The sequence below is a fragment of the Aegilops tauschii genome, chromosome 7 (assembly GCF_002575655.3).
Source record: "Aegilops tauschii subsp. strangulata cultivar AL8/78 chromosome 7, Aet v6.0, whole genome shotgun sequence".
In the NCBI taxonomy this organism is placed as follows: domain Eukaryota; kingdom Viridiplantae; phylum Streptophyta; class Magnoliopsida; order Poales; family Poaceae; genus Aegilops; species Aegilops tauschii.
This window is the reverse complement of record NC_053041.3, coordinates 3,305,937-3,321,913: the sequence shown is the minus strand read 5'-3', so window position 1 is coordinate 3,321,913 and position 15,977 is coordinate 3,305,937. Positions and strand designations below refer to the sequence as shown.

The following is a 15,977-nucleotide window of genomic DNA, read 5'->3' as shown; positions in this document are numbered from 1 at the left end:
TCAATTAGATGAAATCTGGAGATCAATAGAATGCATTTGCATTCATAATGACATAAGTAGACAGTGCAATTGGTGATTACTTTGTTAAGAACAATCCTCCATAATTGTAAATTAATTTGATCTGAGAGAGAGCCAAAATATATAGCATCTGGTGATTATCATTTTGATTTGAGCAAGGATTGTGCATTTTGACCACTGTTGTTTATATTTCGTTCTGAACTGAATTTTAACTCTGTTTTCCCTTAGTGGTATTGGAGGTGTATTGATGGTGAGATTAAAGTGTCACGGTGATCCTGGGCCATGACTTTTACACCATGTTCTTCACAAACACTTCAAAGTAGAACCCTTCATTCCGGGTTAATGATAATGCTTCATGTGCGGACGCATTTTTCTCTTAGCCCTATGGTTGGCTTTGGCCCCAATAACTTCCAAATGTCATACCACTAGCTGCTGTGATGTGTTATGCGAACGTCTGATTGTCCTTGCCTTATGTAAGAGGGCACCACTCTAAGAATTATGGCATTCTTCATGTTGGCCACTATATATTAGTTATATTGATGCATAGCTGGTTCTTTATAGCGGAAGTATATAGGATTGTTAAAACTATATAGGAATCTAATATGCTGCTCTGGCTTGCTTTCGCTGTCTAATAACCCAACTATTTTATCTACTTAACGAGAACCCATCGTTTTGGCTTACTTTTGCCACTAAATATATATCTCCCCTTTCTCATGAACTTCTGGCTTGTCTTGCTTTTCGTATAACTGACTGTCTCGCTCTTCTAATATTGCTATTGATCTAAACTTACCGTATTGGGTTGATCTATCCTGCGCAACACGCGTTTCCTATATTTTTATTTTTTTTGTGAGTAGAGGCGATCCTTACCAGCAAAATGTCTTTCCAGTATGCACTACCAAGTGACTACTCCTTTTTATTTTAGTCCTTCCCTTGCCCTCCACCTTATGTTTTATTTTTAGGCTGATGATAAAGTGGGGACCTTAGAAACCATTTACAACAGCTTAGTGCCCAGGAGATCCCTCTCTGATTTAGTTGAGTAGTATATAGTTGGTTGATAATCAGGTTGTAGGTTAGTGTTTTGTAGTCGTGCATCATCCTTTTTCCTTCGTTCACACCACAATAAAAATAAGAAACACAGTCCGTATTGATATACTGTTTCCTTGACAGGGCAACTTTATTCTAAGAGGCTCCAAAATCTGAAGAAAGATGTGGCTATACAGGATGCCAAGCATCGCAAGACTGAGGTGGCTAACACAATGGAGCTAGAACATCGACCTTTTGTTTCGTATCGCCTAAGCCAGCATGTTTGCCCTTTTGATGTTCTTCTGAACAGGAAATGTATAGCGTTTAGATTCCTGTTGTCGTCTTTGTAATGGAAGGTAGCACCTTTTGGCATGTTGCTATTTTCACTTTGCTCTGAACAAGGCATGTATAGACTTTAGATATTGATTCCTATCTATGTCGTAAAAAGTAATGTATGGTCTTGTTTTATCTCTATTCAAATGAAAGCACCGAGCTTGATTCTGTCTTATAACCTGATGTTCATCTTCAATTTCATTATGTTTTGCTTCTAACACAATTGATTGGCTGCACATGCTATACCTGGGTTCCTACCGACAAATTGTTACACGCTTTGTCAAAATGTTGTGACCGGCACCTTTGCGCCAAGGCGCGAACCCGATCTAGTACACAAGAGACATGCGTACATACATATGAAGCACATGCGGAGCTCTCGGTAGGGCGAGGCTGGGCGCTCGCCCTACCTTGATTCCCTGCCAAACGTTATATATACGTACGTATATACACATAGGACAGATCGATCGCCAATTTTTGAAGGAACTAAATCGCATCGCTGGAAAGGAAAATTGGCAAAGGCCTTTGGTCTATCTGTTGTTGAGCCAGACAGCTAGCGAGGCCTCATGCACGATCCAGTGTATGCATTTAAAAAAAAATATGCGATGAACATTATTACAAACAATGTTATATACTCCATTTCGAAAAGGAAGGAGAACTAATTTGAAAAAGCACATACATTTTCCATATTCATGAACATTTTTTGGCATACGAGAATATTGTTTTTAAAATGCAAGAATATATATTTTCATTTGATAACTTTTTTGTTATAGAGAAAACAATTTTTTCAAATAGACATAAACATTTTTTATATCGGCGAATACCTTTTGAAACACATGGATATTGCATGGTTGGATGGTTAGAAGGACAGCGGTATGCTCAGCCGTTGTTGAGAAAATCTTCCAGCTAATACCTTTTTTGACCCGCGCTGTTGCTAAATTTCTGTGTATAAGGTTCTCCCTTGTAGTGGTTGGGGGAGGGGGAGAGGGGAGGGGAAAGGTTACATGGAGAGCTTAAGCTATAATCTCGCAGCTAGGTGAAACAACATGGAGCCCCAATCTCTAAGCAGAATCTGATTGGCAGAGTTGGCACAGGAGACCAGAGGCGCAGGTCTTCCCCAGCGGAGCGAGCCACCAAGTGAAGACCTTGATGTTCATTCCTGAAAACCTTGGCGTTCCGTCTTTTCCAGATATTCCAGAGGACGGCCATCAGGACTGTTGACCGACACTTGTTGTTGAGCTCTCCCTCCAAGGCGTGAAGCAGACCCTGAGGAGCACCTTGACATAGACTGTTTAGTTCGTCCCAAATTGGGGCAAGCTGGTGGCATTGGAACAACAGGTGAGTGATTGATTCACAGCGGGTACAGAAGGGGCATGTGTCGGCAGTAGCAATGCCCCGGCGGAAGCGGCGTTCATTGGTGAAAAGATGGTCCTTCTGGGCAAGCCAAACGAAGATGCGGCACTTGTTCGGGGCATAATTTCTCCATATTGCCAGCGCCAGCTGGTCCCTAGGTCGTTGCTTCCAAACTGCTTTGTATGCAAGCTTATTGGCGAAAGGTTTCCCTCTGTCTCTCATAGTTCTTCTGTCGGCAGCCTGCAAATTCAAGTTTACTGTAGCCAAGGTAGCACGCAAAGATATCAGATCGCAATTTGCCGCATGCGACAACCGAGGTGCAAGGTCTAAGGTTAGGTCGTTCGAAGCCAAAACCCTAGCTACCGAGGTGTGGGTCTGGTGGAGTGGGAGAAGAGGGCAGGGAAACGCTGGGCGAGGGTGGAGGTGGAGTGTGGGATCCACAGGTCAGACCAGAAAGACGTCGTAGAGCCGTTCCCAATGTGAACCATAGTGATGGAGCGGAAGAAATCGAGCCCTTTTAAAATATCCCGCCAAATCGGAGAGTGAAAAGAGTGGGACACCACCAGATCGTTGGTGGTAGACCAGCCATATTTGAGGCGTAAGTAGGGAGAATCCTGGGTTGGCTCGGAGGCATGAATTTTTGATAAGTGGTGAGGAGGAGACATTGGTTCATCTGGTCTAGATTCGTGAAACCCAGCCCTCCATGAGATAAGGGAGCGCACACCAGGTCCCAAGCAACTTTGCATTTACCACCCGTAACTGAATCTTGCCCGGCCCAGAAGAAAGTGCGACACCGTTTGTCTATCTCTTGCAGGGTGCCCACTGGGAGCCGAAGAACGCTCATAGCATAGATTGGGAGAGCGCGAAGGACCGCCCGGACAAGAACAGCTCTACCAGCCAGAGACAACAAAAGGCCTCTCCAACCAACCAAACGACGGTCCACCTTGTCGATGATGAAGAAGAAGTTCGCAAGATTTAGTTTATGGGTCGAGAGTGGCAACCCCAAGTAGGATTGAGGGAAGGAGGCCACCGGACAGCCAAGAATTGCCGCGAGGTCCGTGGAAAGGTCGTGATCGACGTGAATGGGGGTGAAGGTGCTTTTTTGAAAATTAATGGTGAGCCCTGTGGCCTCAGAGAACTGGGTCAGGATATGTTTAAGGGTGTGGAGCTGAGCAGCGTCGGGCGGAAGGACGATAAGCGTATCGTTGGCATATTGGAGGACCGTGCAAGGAAGAGAAGCGTCGAGAGGGTGAGAGAGATGCCCATCAGCAGCAGCCTGGATAATAAGTCTCTTAAGGACATCTGCAACAATGATAAAAAGATAAGGGGAAAGGGAGCCCCCCTGCCTAAAGCCCCGGCGGCATTGGAACCAGGGCCCAGGTTTTCCATTTAAAAGCACAGAAGAACTCGCCGAACGGTTCAAGTTTTCAATCCAGGAGCACCAGAGAGGGGGGAACCCTTTGGCGCGCATAATCAGGGACAAGGCTGTCCAGGAAACTGAATGAAAGGCTTTGTGGAAGTCTAATTTGAGGACAATAGCCGGACATTTTCTTTTAAAACAAGACTGAACGATGTCCGCCGCATGGGGAAAATTGGAAGCAATCCCGCGGCCTTTGATAAACCCGGTTTGATCATAGTGGATGAGAAGATTGATTAAAGGCTGGGCCCGAATAGCGAGGCATTTAGACGCCAGCTTGATGGAGCAGTTTTGAAGAGAGACCGGCCGGTAGTTCTCCGGGCTTGCCGCATCGGCCTTTTTGGGCAGCATGACAATGTGAGCTTGATTGATACGCTTAAGATCCGCCCTGCCCGAGTGGAAATCAGTGAGAAAATTGAACAGATCAGATTTGACAAGGTCCCAGTTAGACATAAAAGGTCGGGCCAAGCCCATCCGGACCCGGGCTAGCGTTATCGTTCATGGCCCAGAGAGCTTCCTTGATTTCGTCCATGGAGAACGGACGAGAGATATCTAAGGCCTGGGTAGAGGTAAGCGAATTCGGAAGCAGGAGATTGGAGAGGTCAAGGGATGTGGAAACGACAGGCTGAACCCCCACAAGGTTTTTGAAGAAGTTATGGAGGACAGCCTCCTTGTCGGAATGAGCAGAAAAGGTTGAGCCATTGCTAGTGAGGGTTTTAATCTGGTTTTTGCGGTGGCGAATCGAAGCGCAAATATGTAAGTAGGCAGAGTTCTCGTCCCCAAGGACACAGTCCCAGTAGGCGGCGATGACCGCATTATGATGGTGGAGGGAAAGCTTGACTGCCGTCCTAAGTTGGGCTTCGATCGAGGAAAGCGGTCTAGCTTCTTCCAGCTTATCAATGAGATTAATGGTAGTGTGACAGTTGAGAGCTAGGATCTTGGGCGATCTGCGACCGGCAGTCCATTTTTTGGCCATGTTTCTCATGCGCTTGATCTTAAGGGAGAGGAGCCCCGCAGATCCAAGGTGTAAGTGCCTAGCCCGCACGTTGTTCCAGTTGACAGCAACCTTTTCTTTGAATTGTGGGATGGCTAGCAGCGAGCGATCAAGGCGAAACACAGAGGATTTCGGGATAGATGTTGCTGCCGTTAAAAGAATGGACACGTGGTCGGAGGTGGTTCTGGTGACCGAGGAGAGCGAGGTATCTGGAAATTGTGACGCCCAAGAACGTTAGCCAGAGCCCGATCGAGCGAGCAAGGACGGGCGCGTCCTGCTGATTTGACCAAGTGAACCGCCTGTCTAGAAGCGGAAGATCCTGGAGATGGAGAGAGTTGATTGTCGATGCAAAGAGGTTAGCCTCGTGCATATTAAAATGAGAAGAAGATTTATCCGCCGGTCTTAGGGTTAGATTGAAGTCGCCAATGATAGCCCATGGACAAGAGATATCAGGTAATAGGTCCATCAAGGACTGCAAGAAGGCTGGTTTGGCTGAAGCATCGCACAGACCGTACACATTTGTGATAGCAAAACTAAGGTCATCTGCCCTAGCTTCGAACCAGCAAGTTAAGGAGTAGGGGCCGCGGAGAACTCTGGAGCAGAGAAGGAGATCGTCGTCCCAAGCAGTAGCAATACCGCAGAAGCACCGATGGAAGGGATGGAGTGGATATTTCTAAGATGGGGCAGCAGAAAGGAAATAGCCTTGAAGAGAGTAATCTCCTGCAGCTTGGTTTCCTGGAGACAAATAACCGAGCAGGGGCAGGAAGAAACGGCAGATTTGACGTCGGTGCATTTTTTGTGGCGTCCAAGGCCGCGGACGTTCAAAGGGAACACCAGAGGCAACACAGCCTAGGTTACACACACACTTAACGCTGGAGCAGTGGAGAACATAACAGATACGGGGGCACAAGGGCAGAAAAAAGAAAGATACATAGGGTAGGGTAGAACGACGCGCCCTGAAAACTAAACTGCCGCTAAAAAAGGAGGTGGAGCCGTAGTTGCAATACGAGGCCAGCAAGAGCGAGCGCCGCCGAGGAGCATGCTTGAGATGGCCGTCACACATCATCACTTCAGAGAACTTTTACCATGGTCCTTCATTCAGTATGCTGTTAAAGGATCATCTATCTGTATGCTGTTGACAACGCTATGTAAGAAGTCTGACCTAAGAATTTTATTTTAACAGTTACAGTTAAAGCATATCAAATTTACAGATTTTGCAGTGTTTTTTTTTCTTTTTCTTTTACTCCTACGTACTAGTATCTCTGAAGTCTGAACTAAGAATTGACAGACAGAGCAAGTGGATGTCAGATAAAAGAAAATGCAGCCTCCTCTGCCCCAGCGGCTCCATTTATCGTCTAATGGCAGATGCTATCCTTTTGTTGGAGCGGGGACTCAGAGTGCCGGGCCACCTCCGCCACGGCCGCTGGCAGAACCATCCCCTCACCTCTCCGGCATCTTTCTCTCCTGGCCGGAGAGACGCCTTACGTCCGAGATGCACGTGTGCTTGAGCAAATCACCGCGCCGTCGGATGGCCACCAGAACCCATGTGCGATATAGTAAGCCCTTTTTGTTTTCAACGGCATGCGATGGAAGAGCCAAATCATGGATCATGAATCCAATTCCGAACTGAATGTGCTTGTTTCCGAATGATTTCTTCTTCAGAATCTGAACAATCTTCAGCACGAAAGAGAATGTTAGGCGATCTCACTCTCTATTACTCCATTGATTTCGAATTCGAGCTACAATCTGAGAGAGGAGGGGAATTGGGGGAGGAAGATACAGATACACACGCAAGCCTCTCGGCAACTAGCCGTTTGCCACCGCCTGCCTTACACACACACCGATGACCCCTTTAAGTAATGGGCATCCTACTGAGCCCATTCCGGCCCAGCTAGCCGAGCGGGTCGACGAGGCTCCCTTCTGGGCTGACCCGATGCTTGAATCTCCTCCTCGCGCTCTTCTGATGCACTTCCACTGGCTTGATCGCTGACAATTTCCCCCTTTCTTAGAAACGGCTTGTCCCCAAGCCGGAGCCGGTGGAAACAACTGTTTCAACGACTCCTTATCCTCCCAAGTAGCGAGTTCATCAAAAGAACCACTCCAGCGAATCAACACTTGAACCAAAGAGCTAGAACCACGTCGGATCACACGCTGCTGTAAAATTTCTTCAGGTACCTGAAGATGAGCATCAGAAGGAGGTAACTGTGAAAATGCTTTGCAACCCGGAGCCAAAACCTTCTTCAACAACGAAACATGGAAGACCGGGTGAACTTTGCTAGAAGCAGGCAAAGCCAGTTCATAAGCCACTTCTCCCACACGAGCAGTAATCTGGAAAGGTCCATAAAACTTAAAGGCCAACTTATGATTAGCGTGTGGAGCTGATACGTCTCCAACGTATCTATAATTTTTGATTGCTCCATGCTATATTATTTACTGTTTTGGGCAATATTGGGCTTTATTTTCCACTTTTATATTATTTTTGGGACTAACCTATTAACCGGAGTTTTTTTAGGCCCAGCCCAGATTTGCTGTTTTATGCCTATTTCAGTGTTTCGAAGAAAAGGAATATCAGACGGAGTCGAAACGGAACGAAATCAACTGGAGAAGTTATTTTTGGAAGGAAACCTACGGGATAGACTTGGACCCTACGTCAGAAGATGAAGGAGGTGCTCACGAGGGTAGGGGTCGCGCCCACCCCCCTGGGGCGCCCCCCTGCCTCGTGGCCCCCCCTTCGGTCCACCGACGTACTCCTTTCACCCATATATACCTACGTATCGTAAAACTTCCAGAACAGAAGATAGATCGGGAGTTCCGCCGCCGCAAGCCTCTGTAGCCACCAAAAACCTCTCGGGACCCTGTTCCGGCACCCTGCCGGAGGGGGATCCCATCACCGGTGGCCATCTTCATCATCCCGGCGCTCTCCATGACGAGGAGGGAGTAGTTTCCCTCGGGGCTGAGGGTATGTACCAGTAGCTATGTGTTTGATCTCTCTCTTTCGTGTTCTTGATTTGGCACGATCTTGATGTATCGTGAGCTTTGCTATTATAGTTGGATCTTATGTTTCTCCTCCCCCTCTTCTCTCTTGTAATGGATTGAGTTTCCCCTTTTGAAGTATTTTATTGGATTGAGTCATTAAAGACTTGAGAACACTTGATGTATGTCTTGCCGTGATTATCTGTGGTGACAATGGGATATCATGTGCCACTTGATGTATGTTTTGGGTGATCAACTTGCGGGTTCCATGAACCTATGCACAGGGGTTGGCACACGTTTTCGTCGTGATTCTCCGTTAGGAACTTTGGGGCACTCTTTGAGGTTCTATGTGTTGGTTGAATAGATGAATCTGAGATTGTGTGATGCATATCGTATAATCATACCCACGGATACTTGAGGTGACATTGGAGTATCTAGGTGACATTAGGGTTTTGGTTGATTTGTGTCTTAAGGTGTTATTCTAGTACGAACTCTAGGGCTGTTTGTGACACTTATAGGAATAGCCCAACGGATTGATTGGAAAGAATAACTTTGAGGTGGTTTCGTACCCTACCATAATCTCTTCGTTTGTTCTCCGCTATTAGTGACTTTGGAGTGACTCTTTGTTGCATGTTGAGGGATAGTTATATGATCCAATTATGTTATTATTGTTGAGAGAACTTGCACTAGTGAAAGTATGAACCCTAGGCCTTGTTTCAACACATTGCAATACCGTTTACGCTCACTTTTATCATTAGTTACCTTGCTGTTTTTATATTTTCAGATTACAAAAACCTATATCTACCATCCATATTGCACTTGTATCACCATCTCTTCGCCGAACTAGTGCACCTATACAATTTACCATTGTATTGGGTGTGTTGGGGACACAAGAGACTCTTTGTTATTTGGTTGCAGGGTTGTTTGAGAGAGACCATCTTCATCCTACGCCTCCTACGGATTTTTAAACCTTAGGCCATCCACTTGAGGGAAATTTGCTACTGTCCTACAAACCTGTGCACTTGCAGGCCCAACAACGTCTACAAGGAGAAGGTTGCGTAGTAGACATCAGGAGCCACAGAAGACTGTAAGTATGGCTGCAACTTGAGGAACACAAATTCTCCCACCTCAAAAGAACGTTCAGTGCGATGCTTATCAACCTGAACTTTCATTCGCTGTTGCGCCCGAAACAGATGCTGCTGAACTGAATCCAAAATCACCTTGCGCTGATCAAGCCACTGTTTCAGATCCTCAGACTGAATTGTATCATCCACAGAAATGCCAAAATGATGAGGAGCGTGCCCATAAACAACCTCAAATGGTGTTTGCCCAGTAGCTGAGTGCCAATTCGTGTTATGCCAGAACTCACACAAAGGTATCCATTGTGCCCAACGAGCAGGGTGTGCACCGACAAAACATCGAAGGAAGCATTCCACCTGCTGATTCACACCCTCCGCCTGACCATCCGTCTGTGGATGACGAGCAGAACTCGTGCGAAGTAAAACACCTGTCTTAGCAAATAACTCCTTCCAAAAAAGACTAGTAAACACCCGATCACGATCTGACACAATGGACAGTGGCATGCCATGGAGACGATAAACTGAATTCAAGAACGCCTCAGCCACAGACACAAGAGTGAAGGGGTGGTGCAAAGAAATGAAGTGGCCATATTTTGTCAACTTATCAATGACCACAAACAAACAATTATACCTGCCAGATGTGGGAAGACCTTCAACAAAATCTATGGTCACCATTTCCCAAGGCAGATTAGGAATAGGCAAGGGTTGCAACAATCCCGGGTATGGTATACGGTTAGGCTTAGCTTGCTGGCAAATCAAACAGTGTTGCACAAACTTTTTAATAAAACTCCTCATGCCTGCCCAGCGAAACAACTGTCTCACACGCTTGTAAGTTACAGGGAAACCTGAATGTCCACCAATGGCACTATCATGGAAAGCACTAACCAATTGATGATGCAACTGGGGTTTATTGCCAACCCAAAATACACTGATCAATGCGCAGAATGCCAACTCTTAGTGAAAACTTCTTATCAGACTGAGGATGAAGTGCCAATCGTTGCAATAATGCAGCAGAAAAGGGATCATCAACATAACTCTGTATGATTTCTTCCAACCACAGTGGCTGAACAGATGAAATATGATGGAGTTCAAGAAGTACTTCATGTGCAGAATGAGGTCTCCTAGATAAGGCATTAGCAGCTCTGTTCTCAACTCCTTTTTATAACAAATGGTGTAAGTAAGACCAAGCAATTTAGTCAAAGCTTTTTTGTTGCCAGACTGTGTGCAAACGCTGGTCAGACAAACTGGCTAAACTCCTCGGATCTGTCTGAATAACAAATTCAGACAATTGCAAATACTTTCGCTAATGATCCACAGCAAGAAGTATAGCTAAATACTCTTTTTCATAAATAGACAAGTCCTGGTTCGTAGGGCCCAAAGCTTTGCTAACATATGCTAAAGGGTGACCATCCTGCATAAGAACTGCCCCAATGCCCACATCACAAGCATCTGTTTCCACAACAAACATTTTGGAAAAGTCTGGATGAGCTAACACATGTGCTGAAGCAAGAGCTGCCTTGAGAGCCAGAAAAGACTGTTGTTCAATATCTGTCCAATGAAAATATATACCCCTTTCTTAAGCAATAAAGTAAGGGGTCTGCTGATAACTCCATACAACTTAATGAACTTCCTATAATAACCAGCCAAACCCAAAAATCCCCTGACCTCCTTAACAGATACAGGGACTGGCCAATCCTGAATGGCAGAAATCTTAGCAGGGTCAGTGGATACACCTTGACCACTAATAATATGACCCAAATACCCAATTTCTTGCTGTGCAAAAGCACATTTGGATAATCTGACTTGCCACTGGTGCTTAAGTAACAACTGAAGTACTTATGCCAAGTGCTGCAAATGAAGTGCATAAGTTGCACTAAAAACAAGAATGTCATCAAAAAAGACTACTGCACATTTCCTCAACACAGGAGACAGGTCACTATTCATAGCAAACTGAAAAGTGTTAGGCCCCCCAGTCAATCCTTGTGACATAACCAAAAACTCAAAATGGCCATTATGAGTTTGAAGTGCAGTCTTATACTCCTCTCCAGGGGCAATCCTTATTTGATGATAACCTGATCTCAAATCCAACTTAGAAAACCATGAAAACCAGCTAATTCATCCAATAGCTCATCAATCGCTGGAATTGGATATTTACATTTAGAAGTGATAGCATTAAGATGCCTATAATCAAAAATAGGCCTCCAAGAGTGATCCTTCTTTTGTACCAACAACATGGGGGAAGAGAAGGGACTGTTACTAGGTCTGATCACACCAGAGTCCAACATTTCTTGCGCCTGCCTTTCCAATTCATCCTTCAAAGAAGGAGCAACTCTGTAAGGTCTGATGGCCACAGGCCCAGCTCCAGGAATGAGAGGAATTGTATGATCATACTTCCTTCTAGGTGGTAAACCACTAGGAGCTGCAAAAACTAGAGCAAATTTCTCAATCAGCTCTTGAACTTCCTGAGGCAATTCAGATAGAACAACTTCTTCAGTTACTAACAGGGCTGACATTTCCATTACTGCACACAACTGAGGACTAGCATCTGCACCAAGCAATGTGATCAAAACATGATCCTTCTGAAAAGAGATCCAATGTTCAGCCCAATCCACTTGCATAGGGCTATGAGCAGCAAGCCAATCCATGCCCAATATGCCATCATAAGTTCCCAAGGGAAAAACCTTAAACAGACTAGTAAAATTGTAACCACCACAAGACCACTGCCCTGTTTTCAACTGACTAGAGCAAGGAATCAATTTACCATAAGCCACTCGAACCATGGAAACTGGCATTTCTAAAACACCTGACATGGAAGCAGCTACAACTGTGTCAAGGAAAGTGTGACTACTACCAGAATCCACTAAAAAATACAATGTACGCCCTTGCAACTGAACTCTGAGCTTCATAGTGGACACAGCAGGAACAGTAGGATCACCAATAGCAGCTGCAGACAATGTCATAGCATTAGCTTCACCCAGCATCTCTTCCTCTGAATTACTGAACTCATCATGCCAGCACTGCACATATTCCAACATCTCCTGAACCACATGCAACTGAATTTCCTTCTTACACTTATGATCTCGAGCCCAACGCTCACCACAGACAAAACATAATCCCTTGGATTTCCTGAATGCACGCAAAGCTGACCACCTATCTTCAGTCGTGGACGATTTAACATAGTCAGCTACTTTCTTCTCTTCCAAGGGCTTAATTGGACCTGAACGACTAGACCCATCGTCCCTGACGATGTTGAACGAGGAACAAATGGAATGGGATGAGCCGACGAGTTAGCAGGGGCAGACCCAGGACAAAAATGACCCGGGGTCCCATGTGTATCACATATATGTGGATATCAAGTCATAATATAGATAACCCCGCAAAAAAAGTCATAACATAGATAGAAGTAACACACTTAACAGGTACGTACAATATACCTAGAATACGATATGACGATGAATATGATTGCCAAAGGTCCAAAACAAAGAGTTCGCTCGAAATATTAGTTGATTGCTGGAAATTGAATAGTAAATGAGAATCAAAGTGTCCAAACTATGAATAAAGTATAACCGATGATGAGAAAATGCAACAGTAGATCTTGATTGCCTGCAAATAAAAAAAACCACTTAAAAGCAAAAAAAACCACTTAGCACATATTAATTATAGTTGTGTAATAAGTAAGTTAAAACCATTACCTTTCTAAAATGGTTTCCTGCGTTCTTTCATGGCCTCAAAGCGATCAGTTACTGCATCATTTGTAACCTTCCTCATTTCGCTTTTCTCCACATAACAAATAAGGTTGTACTTCAAGGCGTCGCCGCCAAGACGATTGCGCAAATATGTCTTCACAATTCTCATAGCTGAAAAAGATCTCTCAACTATAGCAGTGGCAACATGTGTCGGTGTCAAAACCGGCGGATCTCGGGTAGGGGGTCCCGATCTGTGCGTCAAGGCCGATGGTAACAGGAGACAAGGGACACAATGTTTACCCAGGTTCGGGCCCTCTCGATGGAGGTAAAACCCTACATCCTGCTTGATTAATATTGAAGATATGGGTAGTACAAGAGTAGATCTACCACAAGATCGTAGAGGCTATACCCTAAGAGCTGGCCTATGATGGTATGATTGTGATTGTGATCGGCCGTCTAAGGACCAACCTCTCCGGTTTATATAGACACCAGAGAGGGCTAGGGTTTACATGGAGTCGGTTACAAGGAAGGAAACATAATATCCGGATCGCCAAGCTTGCCTTCCACGCCAAGGAGAGTCCCATCCGGACACGGGCCGAAGTCTTGAGTCTTGTATCTTCACGCTTCAATAGTCCGGACGTTGTATACAGTCCGGCTGTCCGGATACCCCCTTATCCAGGACTCCCTCAGTAGCCCCTGAACCAGGCTTCAATGACGATGAGTCCGGCGCGCAGTATTGTCATCGGCATTGCAAGGCGGGTTCCTCCTCCGAGTACTCCAAAGTTCCTGTTATGACGAATAGCGTCTGGCATCCCATCAATGTTGTACTCCTCGGCTTCAGCGTATCAATAATGACCACCTCCACGCGTCGAGCGAATGCGAAGAGTCGAGTTATTTTTGCACCTGCCATCTTCAATCCTCCAGGCTGACCGTCTATTTGAAGGGACGGGGATTTACAGATCCAAACCTCACTCTCCCTCCCTGAGCTAGCATCCAACAGAGCGCTCCGCAAAAAGCCATTCTAACATGGCCGGCCGTCGCAGCTCTTCTGCTCGCCCTCCTCGTTCTATGTCGGGGGATTGGGGAGAGTGTTCAGTCCCTCATAGCCATTTAGTAGAGCTACAAACCCAAGGGTTTCTCCCTCCGGCGTTCATGGTCCCAGTCTGAGTCGGAATTGCCGCTTACGATGGAGGGGAACAAGCGGAGAGATCTCCAAATCCTTCTCCAGAGGAGCGTATATGCCTCATCCCGCATCTGCTGAGGGGCGTCGGGTTTCCCATCCATCCGTTTGTTCACGGACTCCTGGAGTTCTATGGCCTCTAGTTGCACAACCTCACTCCTGCCTCTATTCTGCATATAGCGGGGTACGTCGCCCTTTGCGAGTTATTTTTAGGTTGCGAACCACACTTCGGATTATGGAGGAAGCTGTTCTGCCTTGTCCCCCGCACCCAGGGAGAATCCCTAAGTCAAGTGGGCGGGGCCGAAGTATGGCGCATTGCCGAGACCAGATACCTGTCCGGCACTCCAAAGAAGGCACCAGAAAATTGGTCTTCAGAGTGGTTTTATATCAATGACGTTCCCCTTCCGGATCCAGTCCGGACCGGTCTCCCCGAGTTCAGTATCGCCCCGCCGAGGGCACGCCTCAGCTGGCGTCCCCGGGGCCCCCAAGAAGAGGACACGAGGGAAATACACCTCCTGATGAGCAGGATAAAGTTACTGGCCAAATCCGGACTGACGACAGTCGAAGTTATGGCAATATGCATAAGGCGGGGAGTGCAACCGCTTCAATATCGGGGGAAGCCCATGTGGCATTTCAACGGGGAAGACGATGCCACCCGCTGCGGCCGTAAGGGTCCGGACTCCGCCACTGCTTTGGCAAGGATATTGTCCGATTTATACCAAGGGGAAGAAGAGGAATTCCTCCGCATCGAAATACGGGATGGATTCTCCATGTACAACCCCCCAGAGTGGGTAAGTCGTCATTTCTTTCCCTGTTTCACTTACTTTTAGCGTTCTTCCACTAAGATTGCCTGCATCGATGTTTCCGAGGAGGAACTGAGGAGGGCCGTAGAAGGAATCTTCAGCCCCTCCCCGCAACCAGAGGACCCTTGAAGGGCCCTAGATCCAGGTCTCAAAGGAGATCCGGATATCACCGTGGAGCTTATCGATGGGGTATTTTATCAAGCGAGCTGGGATGGTACCATGGTGGCCCTTACGACTGACCATCCCGGACTGCTCCCTGCGTCGCGCGTAAGCCTGAACTTTAAAAACCCTATCCTCCGAAGAGGACTCCCCTCAGGTATTATGATTCACCCTTGAGGTGTCGCGCTGTTTGCAGAGGCGACGGCCGGAGCGCGGGGCCCCTGGGGACTCATCAACCACAGGCGTCCGGATCGGGCAGGCTCAAAAGAAAGGCGGTGAGGGTGGACACACCGCTGCAGAGGTAAAGTAATAACCTGACTTGCAATTATAGTATTTGAAATATGACAGCGCCCTTCGTGTCTGGCAGGAAGAGGAGTAGCCGGACTATATCCGGGGATCCTACCAATCACGCTTCCACCAGCCATGTTCCAGAACCGGCTCCAAGGGCGGAAGCGGACACGGGGCCCGTACCGCATAGTTCTTCGACAGAGGATGCAGATATGTGTTCGGCCACGAACTCCGAAGTGGAGAGCGCCATGAATCACCGACGCCGGAGGGCCGTGCTTCGGCACAACATCTTTTCCAAAGAGGCATTTAATGCCTTCAATTCGGCAGATGCGTACATCCGAGCTGCTCAAGGCGGGATTGCCCAAGCGACGAACCAGTATACCAAAGATATACGGGTAAGAAATTTTGATAAGTATATATAGCAGTAGCCCTTGAGACTTGAAATGGTTGGAACAACTGTTTGAAGGATCAACCTATACACAGGTGCTCGTGGATAAGAATGAACAATTGGCTCGGGAGCTGGAGGAATGTAAGTCCCAGCTGAGGGACGCGGTTACCAAATTAGAGGAATCCCAGAAGGCCTCCCTTGGTAACATTTATCTCAATTGTACAAGGATGCACCAGTTAGTAAATGGCTGGTATGACTAGTCTAACAGAAAATTCTGCAGACAATC

At 46.6% G+C, this 15,977-nt stretch overlaps 1 protein-coding gene across 1 annotated transcript; it reads right to left on the bottom strand.

Moving 5' to 3' along the window:
- Positions 1-2,403: 2,403 nt before the first annotated feature.
- Positions 2,404-12,222, bottom strand: LOC141026418 (uncharacterized). Its single transcript, XM_073502909.1, has 9 exons — positions 11,413-12,222; positions 10,853-10,960; positions 10,578-10,703; positions 10,115-10,250; positions 10,025-10,032; positions 9,269-9,934; positions 7,311-7,463; positions 5,772-5,870; positions 2,404-2,964 (listed from the first exon to the last, which is right to left on the bottom strand). Exons 1-9 carry the CDS (start codon positions 12,220-12,222, stop codon positions 2,404-2,406), a joined length of 2,667 nt encoding a protein of 888 aa, XP_073359010.1.
- Between the last annotated feature and the right edge of the window lie 3,755 nt (positions 12,223-15,977).